The sequence below is a fragment of the Siphateles boraxobius genome, unplaced genomic scaffold, assembly GCF_051911475.1.
Source record: "Siphateles boraxobius isolate OS27281-9 unplaced genomic scaffold, OSU_SipBor_1 22, whole genome shotgun sequence".
Taxonomy (NCBI): Eukaryota; Metazoa; Chordata; class Actinopteri; order Cypriniformes; family Leuciscidae; genus Siphateles; species Siphateles boraxobius.
In genome coordinates, this window is record NW_027508833.1 from 19422265 (window position 1) to 19441000 (window position 18736).

General features: G+C 38.0%; 1 protein-coding gene across 1 annotated transcript in view; it reads right to left on the bottom strand.

Annotated features, from left to right (window-relative positions):
• Positions 1–2229: 2229 nt before the first annotated feature.
• smyd3 (SET and MYND domain containing 3) overlaps positions 2230–18736 on the bottom strand; it is a 202840-nt gene continuing 186333 nt past the window's right edge. Inside the window, exons 11-12 of the mRNA XM_077239006.1 lie at positions 3805–3913; positions 2230–3026 (exon numbers count right to left, since the gene is read on the bottom strand). Of these exons, the coding sequence (XP_077095121.1) occupies positions 2925–3026; positions 3805–3913 (211 nt within the window). The 3' untranslated portion in view covers positions 2230–2924. The remainder of the gene's footprint in view (positions 3027–3804; positions 3914–18736) is intronic.

The window sequence follows — 18736 nt, forward strand, 5'->3', positions numbered from 1 at the left end:
TAGGACTGCTGACAACTCGCCGCTCTATACCAACTTCCTCTATTTCCTCTTAAGCCCCATTCTATCCAACAGAAAGATGTTATCTCCATCTCAGAGAAGTGCACCTCCAAAAGCTGTTTGCTTTAGTGGACAGAGTTATGAGAAGCGAGGATGGTGGTATGAGAACGTGTAATCCCCATCTATCTGTATCCAGACACTCATGAGGGTTAAAAAGATTTAGCAAAAATAACGTGCTGAAAAAATGTCCGGAGAAACAAGCCAATGACAAGCAAAAGTGTCATCCGTGCTGACCTAGACTGTTATTAATTCACACTAGAAACTTACAGGCAGGTTTGTTGAGACAAGTTGGAGCTAAACTCTGCACTAGACATATATAGATTTTTAGTAATAAGCTCTGGTCAAGCTCAGACACAAACTTATGTGTTTTATTAATGGTGTTTTACCACCAAAATGATGAGGATGGTGTCATTAACAAAAGCCAGTTCTTTAAATAGTTATGTTCGACTTGAAGCGCCACTGCACATGCATACTTTGTATACTTTCAAAACACTTAAGAAAATGTTTTCTTTGAATCATTTTGATTAGTGCAACACCTGGAATATTTCTTAATAAAATGCAAGTTTTTCTTGTTAGCATATAAATGGAAACATCTGTTCAAACCAAAGGACTAAAATTATTTAAATTTTCCCTTAACTGTGAAAACTAATATGACTGATTTCATATTTTATACAATATATCAAGTCATATGATGAGACATGGACATTTACAGTAGGAATGACCCACATTACTAATCAAGGATTGAACTGTAATAACAACACATTCCAGATGGTAAAAGAAGAGCTTAAAAACACAAAGCATCTGCTGAAATATGTTTATGAAATCTGAGCGAATGGGACTGTTTTGTCAGAGTGACTATGAAGACTGAAGTTAATGATGAGAAACTGAAGCACAAATGTGTGTGTGTGTGCGTGTGTGTGTGCGTGCGTGCGTGCGTGCGTGCGTGCGTGCGTGCGTGTGCGTGTGCGTGTGCGTGTGTGTGTGTGTGTGTGTGTGTGTGTTTGTGTGTTGTTTGGAGCGGCTCTTGAAGCACAACAGTTTTTCCTGACAAGGTGTTGCTTTTCATAACAGTTGATTATGTGATAATCAAATCAAAAGCAGACTAAAGTCATCTATTAAAGGTACTACCTCACAGGAGTTTGGGTAAATGTGCTAATGGATATTGTTCCAATCAACACGCCTCAATTAAAAAATGTCCTTGACTTTCAGTTTTTGTTTCCATTAGAGCTTCCAAATCTGATTTTTTTATTTTTCCCTTGTATGCGACTCTGATCAGTTTTTTTCATAACAGTGTGAACACCAAACCACATGGAAAAGGATCTTTTCAATTCTGATTTGGATCACTTCCATATTTGATCCTAAATCAGATAAAGATCTGATGTTTTGCAATGCGACCGGAGTCTGAACAGTCATATCAGAATTCATGAGACTTTTACAGCACTCTAGATCAACATTCATCAAAATACTGAAAAAAAATCATGAGAACAGCCAAACAAACAACAACAAACAAAATCGGATCTGAGCAATAAATCAGAATTACACGCTAAGGCTAGCATTGTGATCGTAGAAGGCACAGAGATCTTAAAATGGTAGCCTGGAATGTCATAATTCAATAAGTGCTGTTAACTAAAATTCAAAAATACTAAATATCATTGCCGGTAACTGAAAAGAAGCTGAAATAAAATAAAATATTAAATATTAGATAAAAAACCCTAAACTTAAAAGATAATTAGAAAATCAGAAATGTTGCCTGGGCAAGTAAAAGTAGTGCTGGGCAACGATTAATCGCATCCAAAATAAAAGTTTGTGTTTACATAATATATGTCTGTATACTGTGTATAATTATTTTGTATGTTTAAATAGACACATATGCATGCATATATTTAAGAAAAATTTGTTATTTATACATAAAATTTTTATATTTAGATATAATATAAATTATGTATAAATATATATACAAAATAGATATACATTCAAATATTTATTTAATATATACTGTACATGCATATGTGTGTATTTATATATATATAAAACAACCTAATTAAAATGACGAAAGCACATAACAAAATTATTAAAACTTAAATTAAGATTAAAAATTCAAAATGTGAAAATAAAAGCCAATTCAAAATAAAACAATACTATAATAGTATATAAATAATACTAAAATAACACTTATTTTAATAATTTTATTCAAATTTTATCCAAAGTGACCAGAAAATGAAACATATTACTGTGACAATTCACTGAATACACAATCAGATGCATTTAGATACTAATATGATATCAAACTTATCTCTTTGAGAAACTAAAAATATGCAGCTACTGAACAAATCAAAAATGGAGTGACCCAAATTGTTCAGATTTTGCAATAGATGCATATACTGCACATTTACTATCTATCTATCTGCATATTTGAAAGCGGACCCTTTCTTTAAGTTTATTATTTAGATTTAGCAATATTTTTCCTGTTGCAACCATTCATTTTGGGTCAAAATACCGAGAAGTAGGACTTTCTATTGAAAATATGGAGGGTAGTAGACTATACTTTGGATTGCGTGTTAAAAGAAAACAGGTTCTGGGGGACAGCCGGTGGAGCCACTGTTATTGCAAAAATATAAATGAATGAAAAAGCATGGCAGCAATGTCGCTTTTTTCCCTTTGGCAAGGGGAGTAGAAGAAGCAGAGAAAAAATATTATTTTTTCCCCCCGTTGAATTCTAAGCCAGCTGGTTTGATACACAGGGGCACAAAAGCAGGTGGCAGACACAAGCATCCTGAAACATTTCATTTGAGATCTAATGCAGCGGCGGGTTGATTGACAGCCAGCGTGTCAGAGTCAGTCTCCATATGATGACGCAGGGGTTCAGTCTAGACTTCACCCAGCTCAGCCTGGCACTCGCTCAGTTTTCTCCTCACCTCATCAGTCAGGACATGCTCTGTCCCGTGGGTCACCTTCATGATGTCATATGCCTGAGGAGAGAGAGGGCGAGAAGAAGAGACATGGTTGAGTTAAACCATTGTCATGTGAAGGAAGAAAATAAATTTACAGGATTGAAACGGGAATTGTGAGAGTCTATCTATCTATCTATCTATCTATCTATCTATCTATCTATCTATCTATCTATCTATCTATCTATCTATCTATCCATCCATCCATCCATCCATCCATCCATCCATCCATCCATCCATCCATCCATCCATCCATCCATCTATCTATCTATCTATCTATCTATCTATCTACCCATCCATCCATCCGTCCATCTATCATCCGTCTGTCTGTCTGTCCGTCTACACACACACACACACACACACACACACACACACACACACACACACACACACACACACACACACACACACACACACACACACACACACACACACACACACACAATTCATATTATATTATTAATAACAAAACTATTGATGCCTTTTAAAAATTCTGTCAGCCATTTGATAAGACCAATTCTTTTGCCAACAATCTCTAAGTTTCAAGATAAAACCTTTGTTGACCTTACTTTGCCATTTGCATATAGTCTGGCCATCTCTAACTGAGTTTTGTACCACAAAATCTAATCAAACATCAGCAGATAGAAGGTAAAGTCAGTGCGGAGACATCATACCACCGTTGTTTAGACAACAATCTGACAACAGTGAGCTCGAGTGCAGGGATCACCATCCAGGGTCTCATTACAGTCCTGATCTCTCTGGAGTGTGTTATAGGGCCAAAGATCATCTGATAACAGACCTGTGTGAAGCTCCCGTGAGCCTCCTTCAGTCGGGCCAGGTAGTGCTGCAGCTTCCCCACACGCAGCAGCTCCAGCGCTCGGGACGGATGAGGGTCAGAGAAGTACAATCTGGGGGAAGAAACAAGATTATGTCTTGCATTTGCAAAGTAAATGGCAACAATGTGAGCTTTCAATTGGCCATTTTGTGGTTTTGTGTTTAAAGATCTTGGCTACTGATCAGATGTAGGTTCAAGTTCTAGAAAGAGAGTTTCATGACCTTCCACCAGATGTATACACACTCGCTATGATTTGGGATTTGAAATGCAAGATACCAAAATTGTAGTGCAATCTCAGTCCTGGAATGTTAGAAAATAAAATATAAATATTAGATGAAAAACTGAAATTTAAAAAAACTTTAAATGTATTGAAGTAATAAAATTACTAAAGCTAAAAACAACATAAAAATTAATTAAAGCTAAATATAAATATGTGTAAGAAACTAACAAAATTACTAAAACTTAATATAAAATATTTTAACCGACGACTGCTGATATTATTAATCAGTACTGTTTTGCAGTGTTTTTTTTTTTTTTTTTTTTTTTTCTAGAGTGAAAATCTAGAATTTCACATGCAGGAAAAATTAAGTACAGAACTTTTAATCTTGAGTAGAAAAGATGAATAATTGTTCAGTACCTTTAAAGCCAGCAGTGAAGAAAATTAACTACATTAAAAAATAAATAAATAATAAGTTCTGATATTAATAAAAACAAGTTCTGATATTATCTGTTTCTAATATTGGCTTTCCATTGATGTATGGTTTGTTAGGATAGGACAATATTTGGTCGAGATACAACTATTTGAATATCTGAATCGGAGGGTGCAAAAAAAAAATCAAAACTTTGAGAAAATTGCCTTTAAAGTTGTCCATTTATGTTCGCGATTTTGCTGCATTCACTCACAAAAATACATGTTTTATATGTTTACGGTAGGAAATTTACAAAATATCTTGATGGAACGTGATCTTTACTTTTGGCATAAAAGAAAAATCGATAATTTTGACCCATACAATGTATTGTTGGCTATTGCCACAAATATACCTGTGCGACTTATGACTGGTTTTGTGATCCAGGGTCACAACTATCAATATGGTCACCAATATATTATATACCATCATAGTAAACGTAATAGTAAACTTCTGGTCACACCTGGGAAACTTTAGTAAAGAAATGTACTTTAAACCAGCATCTGCAAACAAAAATAATAATGTTTCCTTTATTAGAGTAAATACACCAGTTAAATGATGTACTAGAAAAAAAAAAAAACGATCTGATCCCCTCTTATATTCCATCTGTCTCAGAAAAAAAAATCTTTTTTTTTTTTTTTATAACATTTTATATATTGTGTTTGAGCACATGAGATTAATAGCGATGATCCTGGCAGGAAACATGCTGACATCAGCATATTCCAGGATGGTGAGGGTGATGTTCCCTGTCGGCAGCGCATGAAAGAAAAGCCTTTATTCCACATTTCCCATTCATCCGCACTGAGCCGAGGGGCAGTAGGTCAGGCTTATGGGTGATCCTCTATGCTCAGATGGGCGAATCAGAGAGAGGCTGATTGTCTGCCGCTCTAAAATCAGGACATAAAGTCACAAAGCCCTCTTCTAGCAAGACAGTGCAGGGGAAGATAAGAATATATGAGGATTTTGAGTGTTTCCCAGGACAAGGTATATGAAAACATCATTTGCGACCCATTTTACTTCAATAACACAAAGTATTTTCAGAATTTTCAATAAAAAATGATTTCATGTTCATTTCAAGCACACATGGTACTGGATTTTGTTTAATTTGTGTTCTGACTCATAACTCAATAAGCTCACTGAAGCTGTGTAGATTCATCTTCATGGCCTTGACTGACTTTCACTTAAAGGTCAAATCCTTGGCAGTAAAAGCAATGATGAAGAGTGCTTATAGTTCTACAAAACTATAAGGTTTTTTTCTTTCTTTCTCAGAGAAGCTCAGTCAATGTCTGGACACACTTTTATTGTGAAGTATCCCTCAGCTGGGATTCCTCATGACAGTATTCATCACGTACTGCAGGTTTTTATTGGGACGGGTCACGTGTCCGCACTGTCAAGGTCATCCAATAGCAGAGATTGATGCTCTAAGCTCCTCAGGTTCATTTTAAAGACCCTGGTGATTTTGATAGTTGTAAAAATGTCTAGAAATATCAGAACCTTTAAACGTTACAATAAAAGAATGAGGATTCAAGTTTTACAAGGACAAATACTTGAAGGCACGTGAAGGAATTTGATGGATGTGAAACTAAATTCGGAGAAATATTTATACAACGCTTTCAGATCTGAAAGTTCTAATACAGTTAGGATATATAAAATCTGTTAAGGCTCGCTCTATCTATCTAATATATATATATATATATATATATATATATATATATATATATATATATATATATATATATATATATATATATATATATATTCCAGATAAACCTTCTTTTATTTTTAGAAAAAAAAAACTTTTTTGAATCAGTTTTGAATAATAACACAAATTATATTACACTATCACTAAAAATAATGCTTTATGTATATTAAGGAAAAAATTTTAATGGGAAATATTAACTAAATGACTCCCACTCCACCTGTTATTGACTGTCTCTGCCTCCTGATTCATGCATTCAACTTGAATTATCATGAAACCATTAAGTCTAATTTTAAAATATTTTTTGTGTTTACTCTATTAAGTTATATAAACAACTGCATAGAATTAATAAAAAAAAATTGATTTTGTGCCTGTCCTTACGTTGTGGTCAACTCTATTACCTCTGTTATAAAACAAAAAAACCCTCCAAAGCATTTGTAGAAAAAGCATGCGACTTGCACCAAGTGATGTCACTTCCTCTGGCGGGAAACTCTGGAAAGCAGTGATGTCAGTCATTATTCTTCTCTCATTAATTTGTATAAAATGTTTAGGATACACCAATAGTACATTAATGATTTGTCAAATCTATTATTGTGATATTGCAGTGAATCTCTCATTCACTTTTTGAAAAATAATAATGTGGCGAAAACCCATAAAATTGTGTTTTTAGACATGCCATGTGGTATCTGGTTTGAGGTTGGCATTTTGAGCTAAAACACTAAATGGTGGAAAATGTCAACTCTGTTATCGTCAACTCTATTATCGTCAAACCAATTTGTCTATAACAAAGTTGACAGATTTTTCTGTTAGTACATTAATGTTCAGTATTAATATTTTAAATCTTTCAAGTTTAAGATCAGCAAATAATGAAAATGTTGAATTTAAAGTGCATTCTATGAAAATGAAAAAAGTTTAGCAGAAAAAAATCCTAGTTTTTGTTTTCTTTCTCTACTTGAAATTTACCTGCAATTCTGGAATGAGTCAAATATATATATATGTGTGTGTGTGTGTGTGTGTGTGTGTGTATGCAATACTGATGTTTAACTTGGAAAACACCAAATTACAGACATAAAGTGAGTGCAATAACAAGTTATTTTAATAAAAAAATAATTTACCCTTAAAGGACATTGTGCACGTTATTTGACTATAATAAATAATATGCTAGATTTGCCTGTTGATATACTGTATACCAAATACACTCACTTTTATACAACCTTAATGAAACCTGCCAGTTAATGAAACATAATCGATACATTCAGTCAAATGCGCATTTCACCAAGAGAAAAAAATCAACAATCAAATAACAATATCTTTGAACAACTACACCGGCTCGACAAACTTGACCACTGCACTTCTGTTGAAGTCTATCCTCCATCACTGGTCTATCCTGACCAGCCACGCTACAGAAAACCATCATCAGTATTAGAACGACACTTCTTATCGCTGTAGCAACAGCCAGAGGAGGGGCGAGCGCCACAGCGACCTGTTAACATTCCCATTAGTGTTAGCTCAGCCTTTCTATTCATCTCCTCGCTGGATCATTACCAAGAACAAAGAGCTGCATCTCTGCCGGGACCACTTTGGAGGAATATTAAATTGTGATTTCTATCTCCTCGGCAAAAGGCAACTTGTTTGGGAGCTGTAAAGACGTACCGCACCCAGGAAAGACAATAGCCTTTATCATTAATCTACTCAGCAGACAATGGCAGCACATTAACAAAGCCCTGGCACCGTAATCTGCAGCTTGCATCTCCATGCATTAAAAGTGCTTTTGTCATGTGACATCAATCTCAAATAACTCTCTCAGAGCAGCAGTCAAGTCAACGGGAAGGTTGTTTGTGGTGCTGATGCGAGTTTATGCAAGAATGAATACAAAATTATCAATTGATCAATGTCTAATCAATCACTGAACCTTTTTTTAGATTCATAAAGGCATTTATTGAATACACATGCATTATTAAAGAAAAAAAAGTGGTAACACGACATTAGTTGCTTCATGATAACCAATGCATTAATAATGGACAACATTCTTAATATTAATTTATAAATAAACTATTGTTCATGTTCATTGATGATACATTATCTAATGTTAATGAAACACTTTAAAAAAAGGTCTCATTAGTTAATGTATTCACGAACATGAACTAACAATGAGCAATACACTTTTTACAGTATTTATTGATCTTTGTTCATGTTAGTTAATCAAAATACAGTCGTTCATTGTTTGATCATGTTAGTTCATAGTGCATTGGTTCATTCTTTATTGTTCTTTATTGTTCAAGTTAGCTATTGCATTAATGTTAATGGATAGTACCTTATCCAAAAATGCTACTGATTTTATAAATATTTCAATTATTTGACAGCAGTGAGATTAAATGGAGAGCAAATGGAGATGTCTGCTTAAGTATTTAGTTTCTTAGGTTTGTTATCTTGCGAAAAATTCCCTGTAAACACAATGTCTCAACACAATCGAACATCAGAGATTTCATTACTACAATTATTATTATTTTTTAAATAAAATTATTCCAGGACCAAATTACATAGGCTATGTGTCCAGTACAGCTCAGTCTGAAAGAGCAACATTGGATTAACCACTTTCAAAATTTCTGGAATGTAAAAAAACAATATAGTATTATGCAATTATTTATTTTATAAAGCAAACGCCATTACATAAAATGAAATGGGCTCATTGCAAATAAAATTTCTTACATTCCTGAAAAAAAAAAGTTTTAAATGTTTATTTTACATGTTTTTTCTGGCAGGAAATGTTGTTAAAAATGACTATATACCACTTGTTGTTCTTCAATCAATGCCGTGAGTTTGGGGTATAGGCTATCTATTTGGCGACCAATGGCAGATGGGGAGGAGGGATCGGGAAACCTGTTTGAAAACAGTCACATTCTCGCAATTCCATTTGGTGGAGCTAGTGGCACAAAAACAACAAATTTCACCTTGAAAACTAAAAGAATAAATAAATTCTAGCGTTAGTCCCGCTCATTTGTAGGGTCCGCTTTATCTGAATTATCCACACACACGTTGGATTTGGCAGAGGTTTTATGACGGATGCCCTTCCAGGAGTGAGAGTCTCTCACACTCACACAAACACACTCACACACCGACGGCCAATTTGGCATGTCCAATCCATCTAACCTGCATGTCTTTGGACTGTGTGGGGGAAACCAGAGCACCCGGATGAATACCATACAGTTTGACACTGTCCGGGGCTCGAACTGAGGACCTTCTTGCTGTGAAGCGACTGTGTGCTACCCATAGAGCCACCACACCGCCAAACTTAAACAAGTTAAAAGAAATGACCCAATAAGCTTCCTTAAAAACCAACCCTTGAGCACTAAAATTTGGTACATTTCGACTGAAAAACAAGTCATAAAGGCAGAAAGGCTGTTTTATTAATAAATAGCATATTTACATGTTGATGTATAAGATTATTCTCGGTCTCTTTCCATGACCCTTTCTCCTCCTCCGGAGCATGGGAACATGCTTGGCTACACCAGAGTCAGACTATCACTTATATGACTCCCGATATCACCTCCCACTCACCTTTATATCGGCTCTAACTGCCCTGTCTCTAATCCGTCCACCTTCGACTCCATCTCTGAACCCTCAGACTAATAACAAAGCCCTCTATTACAATCCAATCCTGCTGGACCCCATCCCTTTCTCTCTGCACGCCACAATGCTTGGTTTAGTCAGCGCCCTCTCTGTTACCCAGACTCCCACGCTGCGGTCTCAGTGTCACTAATGCCTTCCTGGGCCTCCGAAACGTTCCGGCAGCTTCTCAGAACTGTGTGTGGCTCTGTTTTTTATCTGTTTTATGAAGCAATGTTGTAGGTGCCCCCAAAACAATCCCTTTCACACATTTCACACCCATTTCCCCTCTGAACCGCTGACAGCCGACACATATTTTTTGAAACTGAAAAACCGAGGAGCCCTTTAATTAAATCACTGTGTTGTGTAGCGAGATCGGGTTCGCTTTGACCCCAGCCTACACTCATTTCTAAGTGAAGTGAAGTGAAGAACACGCTCTAGCGATGAAGTTCTGGCACCGATTCAGCAGAAGTTTAAGTTTCTAATCTTTCTTCTGAGTCATGACAGTGAGACGAGGACAAAGGAAGTTCTTCTACCTCATAAAGGACACTTCAAGGAAGCTGTCAGTGCAACTGAAAACCAATAATATCAGCGTTTGCAATAATTCAAAACGCTTTTAACACTTTACAGTAAGGTTCCAACTAACAATGAAAAATACGGCTAAAACATTAATCTTAATTTTAAATTCAGCATTTATTTATGCATTACTTAAATCAAAATGTATTTAATGGACCTGAGCTAATATGAACTAACAGTGAACAGATGTACTTTTATTAACTAACGTTAATGTCAACATGAAATCAAAATGGACAATTCTTCTGTTTTTTAATGGAAAAAACTTTAATTGCAGTCTTTATTATAAATTATTTATCTGTGCACATCATTATTATTTTTTATTAATTTGTCCTCATAATCTTTAATCAAAATAACTTCCCCTCCCCCTCTTGTAGTGACATCTCTTCTCTTTTGATGATGTGTTTAATGAAGTGAGGGTGGGGCAACCTGTCACTCACATGAGATCGACCAATAGAAAACCACAACCATTCAATCAATTCCCGCTGGACAAAATCAAGTCCCGTCCTACATTTTTTCTCATTCGAGATGCCGTTTCACTTGTATATACATCACAATAGGGAAGAAAAGACTATCGCAACTTCATCCAGACTTTACCAAAGGTTGATAAATACTGCAACAAGGGTATAACTCACAGTTAATGCATAATACTGTCAACTAATGAAACCTTATTGTAAAGTGTTACCAAAACCTTTTTTAAACATGCAAAACATACTGTATATTTTACAGGTTATGTGTAACATACAGTGGCCCCAAAACGTATTTGGACACTTCCGAGCACTTAAAATGACAATTGAAGTGAGAATTGACCTAACTTTGAACAGTATATCTATTGTTTAATCATTTAAAATCTACCAAGTGACGTGATTTTTTGCTTGAAAACAGTTTTTGCTACCTTTCTTTCCAACAAGAAAAAACTTACTTTTGGTATTCTGTTATATAACACAATGACATTAATACATTTTTAAGAGTGGCTTCAAATACATTTTGCGGCCATCGTCCATGAAATAAAGTGGCCTCTATTTGTCTTTCTGCTTGGTGATGAACAGAACTAAAAAGTCTGAGGTAAAAGCATATGCACAACAGAAGAGACTCTTCATACATATTTAATTATAACAGCCCTGTTTCATACAGCATCTACAAATAGAAATATGCATCACTGAAGTACTGATGCAGGATCCTGGGATTTTCTTTACACCACCTGTTGGTGTTTTGGCAGTAGGTAGAATATCCATATCAGTAGCAGTTCATTAAAAATAATTCTGCAATTGGCATGACTGAATATATTAAGTGGAAAAGATCTAGAAAAGTGTGCACATCCGACCACAGTTGGCTTCATGAGCAATGCAGCAATGTAAATGTCTGCACACTGATAATTATGCTCAAAAATGTTTTATTCAACCAGCTTGTAATATTGTTGCCAATGTGGCTTGATGATATAAGTGTTAATTGTCCTCTATGTGATACATTGAGCTATAGAACAGGATGGGGTGCTGAGAGACTCTGTCAGACGTCAGAAGGTTCTCGCAGCTGAAACGCCCCAGGATCTGCTGCTTTGTGCTGAGGAGAACACGACTGGATCTGCATATCAACATCTGATAATAGTGGCGAAACTGTGCAAATGCCTTCTTAATGCACATTTGCCAACACTGTGGAAATGAATGTGTAATTACATTACATTTTTTAAAATCATTTTAGTGTTGGCTGCAAAAGGCCACAGTAGTGTTTGCCTTGCAGTGGTTTCACAACGTGGTGAGGGGGTGAACAGTTAAGTAGGGGATTGCCTACTCGGGCTATGCCATCAGTGATGAAGGTGCTCGCACTGAAGTATCACCTAGGGCGTTGCGCAAGATGGAAAGGCATCCTGAAAATGACTGGCTAAGTGGGCTCCGGCAAAGACTGCCATGGTGTTTTCTGGCTACAACTTGGCACTTCACGACATTGGCGAAGACAGCACTGCAGCGGAGCAGTCACAAGCCACTCTGGAGGGCGTTAGGGCTCCCATCTTGGGATCACTTCCGGCCAGCTTGCTGCGCCAGCAGTCACCAGCCGGCACGTCTCAGGTTCTGAGCTTGCTGGCAATGGTCACTGTTGGAAGAGAGAGTGGGATTGGACACACAAGCTTTTCCCACTATAATCCATTCATTGTGATGGTATGTCACAGATGCCAAGTCCTGCGGCGATGGGCAAGTGGTGACGGGTGCAGGTGGAGGGTACCACTGGGAGCACTTAGTCACAAACCTGCATGTAGGCGGCCTGGGTGTGATGGTCGTTTGATGCTGACCTGGAATGACAGTACCATCCGTACCCTGCCCAGACGACAGAGCTGCTCTTTTTAGGGACAGCGCTGCTCTCTTCCACGGAAGAAGGGGATAGAAAAAGTTCCTTAAACATCGCTCGTTCCACTCACTCTGCTGGTTCACCGCGACCAGCTGAGTATCCAATTCTGCGGTCGACAAAAAGTACAAAAGATAAAGACTAAACTGCGTCTAGCCTCTTGGAATGTGCGCACACTTTTGGACTCTGCTGATCGTCACAAACGGAGAACTGCGATCATTGCCCGTGAACTGGCGAGATACAGAATAGACATTGCTGCTCTCAGTGAGACAAGAATTCCTGGAGAAACCAAACTCACAGAAGTCAACGCCGGCTACACATTCTTCTGCACTGTGCAGCCCAAAGGTCAGCCAAGGCAGGCTGGAGTTGGATTTGCTGTGAAGACATCATTGCTACCACTCCTTGAAGTGCAACCTCGTGGCCTGTCGCCAAGGCTGATGACCTTACAGCTGATGCTCAAGAATGGCAACAGTGCTGTCTTGATTAGTGCCTATGCACCCACAATGACCGCCAGTGATGACCAGAAGGAGTCCTTCTATGAACACCTTAACACTGCCTTACGTTCAGTACCTCACAAACACCAGCTCTTCCTTGTTGGAGACTTTAATGCGCGTGTGGGACGTGATGTCATTGCATGGCCAAAAGTCTTGGGGCAACACTCAGTGGGAAACGAGAAAACACAAATGGCACGCTGCTGTTGGAGATATGTGCACAACATGAGCTGGCGATCACAAACTCCTTCTATCAGCAGGCGAACAAGTAAAAGACCATGTGGTAACATCCTCGATCAAAGCACTGGCATGAGTTGGACAACATCATCACCGGGCAGGAACTTCTCAGGGAGGTCCATATAACTCGAGCCATGCGAGGCACAAGCTGTTGGTCTGACCACCGACTGCTGCGTAGTGTGTTGTCTCTGGACCTAGCTCCATCTCGTCGACATAAAGCCAAAAGGCGGAAGCGACTGGATGTTTCTAAGCTTCGTGTTGACTCTTGCCATACTAACTTCTGTCAGACCTTTCTAGACAGGCTCAGCACTTTGGAAAATCAAGCTACCATTAATGTTGAGGAGACATGGTCCAAAATCAGGGATATCACGTACAACACAGCTGCTGAAGTCCTCAGCTTCACCACGTCCAAACATAAGGACTGGTTTGATGATCAGGATGTTGAAGCTCAAGCCCTGTTGAACACAATGCACACAGCTCACTTGGTGTGGGTCAATGATAAATCCAGCACTGCGAAAAAGTCAGCATATACTAGGGCAAGAAATGTAGCACAGACCCGTCTGCGTGAAATGAAGAATAGATGGTGGCAGTCAAAAGCTGAGGAACTCCAGTTTGCTGCAGACCGATATGATATGAAGGCATTCTATCACAGTCTAAAGGCAGTCTATGGGCCCCTGAGAGCTGGTTCTACACCTGTACGTGCCATTGACAGAACCCTACATTCTGACAAGGCTGAGATCCTCAGACGCTGGGTAGACCATTTTCAATTGGTATTGAACCAGCCAGCTGCTTTCGATGAATCACTGCTTGGTGACATAGCGCAGTCGCCAATGGCCTCAGACCTCGACGATATCCCGTCCCAGGAGGAAGTCGCATGTTCCAATAAGCAGATGCCCTCTGGTAAAGCTCCAGGTTCTGATGGTATTACAAGTGAGGTGCTGAAGGAAGGTAGACTATCTCTTCTCTCCGCACTCAACGCATTATTCAGCAAAATATGGAGCGAGGAAGCTGTGCCACAAGATTTTATAGACGCATTGATTGTTCACATCTACAAGCGCAAGGGAGACAGAGCCTGCTGTGACAATCATCGTGATATCTTGTTGCTCTCCACTGCAGGCAAAGTGTTGGCACGAATTTTGCTGAACCGCCTCCAACAACATGTTTATGACAGTGACATCATCCCGGATTTCGTACAGGCCGCGGTACTATGGACATGGTGTTTACTGCTAGGCTGATTCAGGAGAAGGGCAGAGAACAAAACCTTGATCTTTATATGATCTTTAACGACCCCACAAAAGCCTTCGACTCAGTTCCCCGCACCGGGCTCTGGCTCATTCTTCATAAGATTGGATGCCCAGAGAAATTCATTAACATCATCCCTTCATTTTATGATGGTATGCTTGGTCAGGTGCTGGGTGATGGCAAGCTGTCTGACCCATTTGGCATCTCCAATGGCACCAAACAGGGCTGTGTGCTCGCCCCACTGTTATTCAGCATATTTTTTTCCATGATGCTGTCCGTGGCTTTTAAGGACTGCGACATGGGCATTCCAATACAGTTCCGTACAGATGGCTGTGTCTTCAATCTACGCAGGCTTCAGGCTCGTACAAAGACACATTCTGCAATTCTGCGTGACATTAGTGCCCGTATCGCAAAGGCTAGTTTTGCCTTCAGTCGATTGTCCAAGAGAATATGGGATGAGCACGGCATTCGGCTGGACACAAAAGTTGCAGTATATAAGTCAGCCATCCTCACTGCGCTGTTGTATGGATTCCTGGACCATGTATCGCCAGCAGATTACCAAACTTGATCAGTTCCATATGCGCTGTCTCCGTCGTATTGCACTTGTCAAATGGCAGGACAAAGTCACAAATATTGAGGTACTTCAGACCTGTGACATCACTGGTTTTGAGGCCTTCATGCTTGCTGCACAGTTTCACTGGTCTGGACATGTTGTACGCATGGCAGATTCACAAAAACAGGTTTTTTATGGCCAGCTTCAGAGCGGCATGCGCTCCCAAGGAGGGCAACTAAAAGCTACAAGGATGGCCTCAAAGCCAATTTAAAACTATGCATCATGGACCCAAATGCCCTTGAAGAGATGGCTGCAGACAGGACATCATGGCGAGCACAGTGCCATACTGCCATACACTCCTTTGAGTTCAGCTGCATCACTAATGCAGTAGATAAACGAAGACGCAGAAAGCTTAATGCCTTAACAACATCTATAACAACATCTAGCCAGTTTGTGTGCGACGCCTGTGGCCGGCCATGTGCGTCATGGATCGGCCTCTATTCGCATCATAGGACGCACCAACAACAACAACTGTGACGAGATCTGTCGTGTCGACAGCTCAGACCCCCGATATAACATCCTAAATGTAATATAATAATAATTAATAATAACTCAATACATTTTTCTAATGAAAATTAAAGGGGTCATGAACTGCATTTTTTAAATTATGTTTTCTGAGGTCAACTTATAAAGTTAGCAAGAATGTTTACAAAAAGTAGTTATTCAAGTAGGCTATTTTGATGTTTTGATGGGCTTGCCAGATTCAAGACTTGGAAGTTAACGCTCACTGCTATGATTGGGTAACAGTTTTGCATACTAAATAATTTTCAATGTCCCCACACTGAACTGTCCCCATTACACTTACGGAATTGTTTTGAAAACTTCCAATGTTGAAAATTGCAACTGGTGAAATTCAGCCAAACATAATTGAGCCAGAGACTGATCCAAAGTCAGAAGACAACAAAAATATGACGCAAATACCAAGGATACTCCTGTCTGTGACAGCATGGTAATTAATCATCTTTATTTTTATTAATTTTTTCTCAAAACAATAAGTTCAGATCTCTGAACAGTTAGTTTCTTGTTCACACCCGATTTGAATTTCTTATTGATTTAAGCAAATTGCATGTGCTTTGGCATATGTGTGCAAAAGAGTAAGTACAATTGTCTACAATTTGCACAGTAAATGCACATGGCCTGTTGATCAAAACTGATAAGTTGATTCTTAGTGAAACGGTCAAACTCTTCACAACCTCTAAACATTATTAGAGCAACAAGAGTTTATTTTCGTAGAAATGTGCTACAAGCAAAATTCACAGTTGTGAATTTTCAGTTTACATGTAAAACCTTTCAACAAAAATAAATGTACTGTATAATAACAAATGTTCGGTCCCTCTTTAGGCGTCTTTAACTACACTATGCACAAACATTTAATTGAATCACTGCAGAAACAATGCACTTATTGCATACATACAGTACATGTTTTTACATTGTACTTACATTTATAAAATACCTGCATGTAATTACAGCTATAATTAAATATAAAATTAGACTGTTGAGCCTTTCATTACCCCCCATAAACCCATTGAACTAAACCTGTCCCTAACCTTACCTGTATCCCACATCAATAGCAGAACAAGTGTTTTGCATCACAATGTTAAAGGGTTAGTTCACCCAAAAATGAAAATTAAGTCATTAATTACTCACCCCCATGCTGTACCAACCCCGTAAGACCTTCGTTCATCTTCGGAACACAAATTAAGATATTTTTGATTAAATCTGAGAGGTGGATCACTGCTACATAGGCTGCCAGAGGGAATGAAACTTGACGGCCCAGAAAGTCATTAAAGAACATGTTTAAATATTCCATGTGCCTACAGTGGCTCAACTATAAGTTTATCAAGCGACGAGACTACTTTTTTCCCGAAAAAAACCCCATAAATAACGACTTTATTCGACTATTCCTTTTCTTCCTTGTGGGCCTGAGACGAGAGTTCAAGAGATTTCCACGACGCATGCGCGAGAACTGAGAAGAGGACGTTCTTCTTCTAATACTTCTTGTTCAGTTCTCGCGCATGCGTCGTGGAAATCTCTTGAACTCTTGTCTCAGGCCCACAAGGAAGAAAAGGAGTAGTCGAATAAAGTCGTTATTTATGTTTGTTTTTTTCGGAAAAAAAGTATTCTCGTCGCTTGATAAACTTATAGTTGAGCCACTGTAGGCACTTGGAATATTTAAACATGTTCTTTAATGACTTTCTGGGCCGTCAAGATTCATTCCCTCTGGCAGCCTATGTAGCAGTGATCCACCTCTCAGATTTAATCAAAAATATCTTCATTTGTGTTTCGAAGATGAACGAAGGTCTTACGGGGTTGGTACAGCATGGGGGTGAGTAATTAATGACTTAATTTTCATTTTTGGGTGAACTAACCCTTTAACACAATACGTACACTGTACTTATTGTTTATGTAAATAGTAGATAAGGACATCTAATATAAAATGTGACCAGATGTCCATTTTCTTTTTGTGTACTACAGTATTGATATTTCCTAGTAAATCTGAAATCTGTATTTAAAAACTGACATTCTTGTGTAGTGTAGAAAACAGACCGTGTCACCTGAACAGCAAAAGTAGAAAACACATGAAGTTTGCCTTTAACAAATAGTTCCATGGTGAAAAAACATCTACAATTTTTGACCAGTGTGGCTCACATGATGACAAAAACACTTGGATTAAATGTTTTGGGTGAGAAACTGCATTTTGCAGACATGCAATTAGTGATGTGATGTTCAAGCAAACAGTGGTGACAATTGAGTTTACAGTTTGGAGAATGTTAAGACAGTTTGGAAAAATGTTTGAGAAAAACTGTAATAAAAGCGGCTTTTGAATTAACAAGAAAGTTTTGAGTCCTGAAACCTTCAGGATATTTTTATAGTACAATGACCTCTTATATGTCAAAAGATCAAGGACAATTTGATTTCATAAAGTAATGACCAATTTAGATAGATAGATAGATAAATAGATAGATAGATAGATAGATAGATAGATAGATAGATAGATAGATAGATAGATAGATAGATAGATAGATAGATAGATAGATAGATAGATAGATAGATAGATAGATAGATAGATAGATAGATAGATAGATAGATAGATAGATAGATAGATAGATAGATAGATAGATAGATAGACAAATAGATAAATAGATAAATACCTGCCAGAACACCACCAGAATACATGAAGAATACATGAAGAAAGCCACGTACGTATCCACTCTGCATGACTGAATAGCAGGAATTTAAAAATTCACATTGTAATGTTTTGTTAATGAGCTAACCGCAGTTGAGCTATTGATAGCTCAGTCACAGTCACCTGGATGTGAGAGTGCAAATTGTTTGTGCTTCCAGGCTGAACAGCAGGTACCGAAACCTGTGATGTGTTTTACATTCATAGCTGCAGTGTTAAACTTGAGAA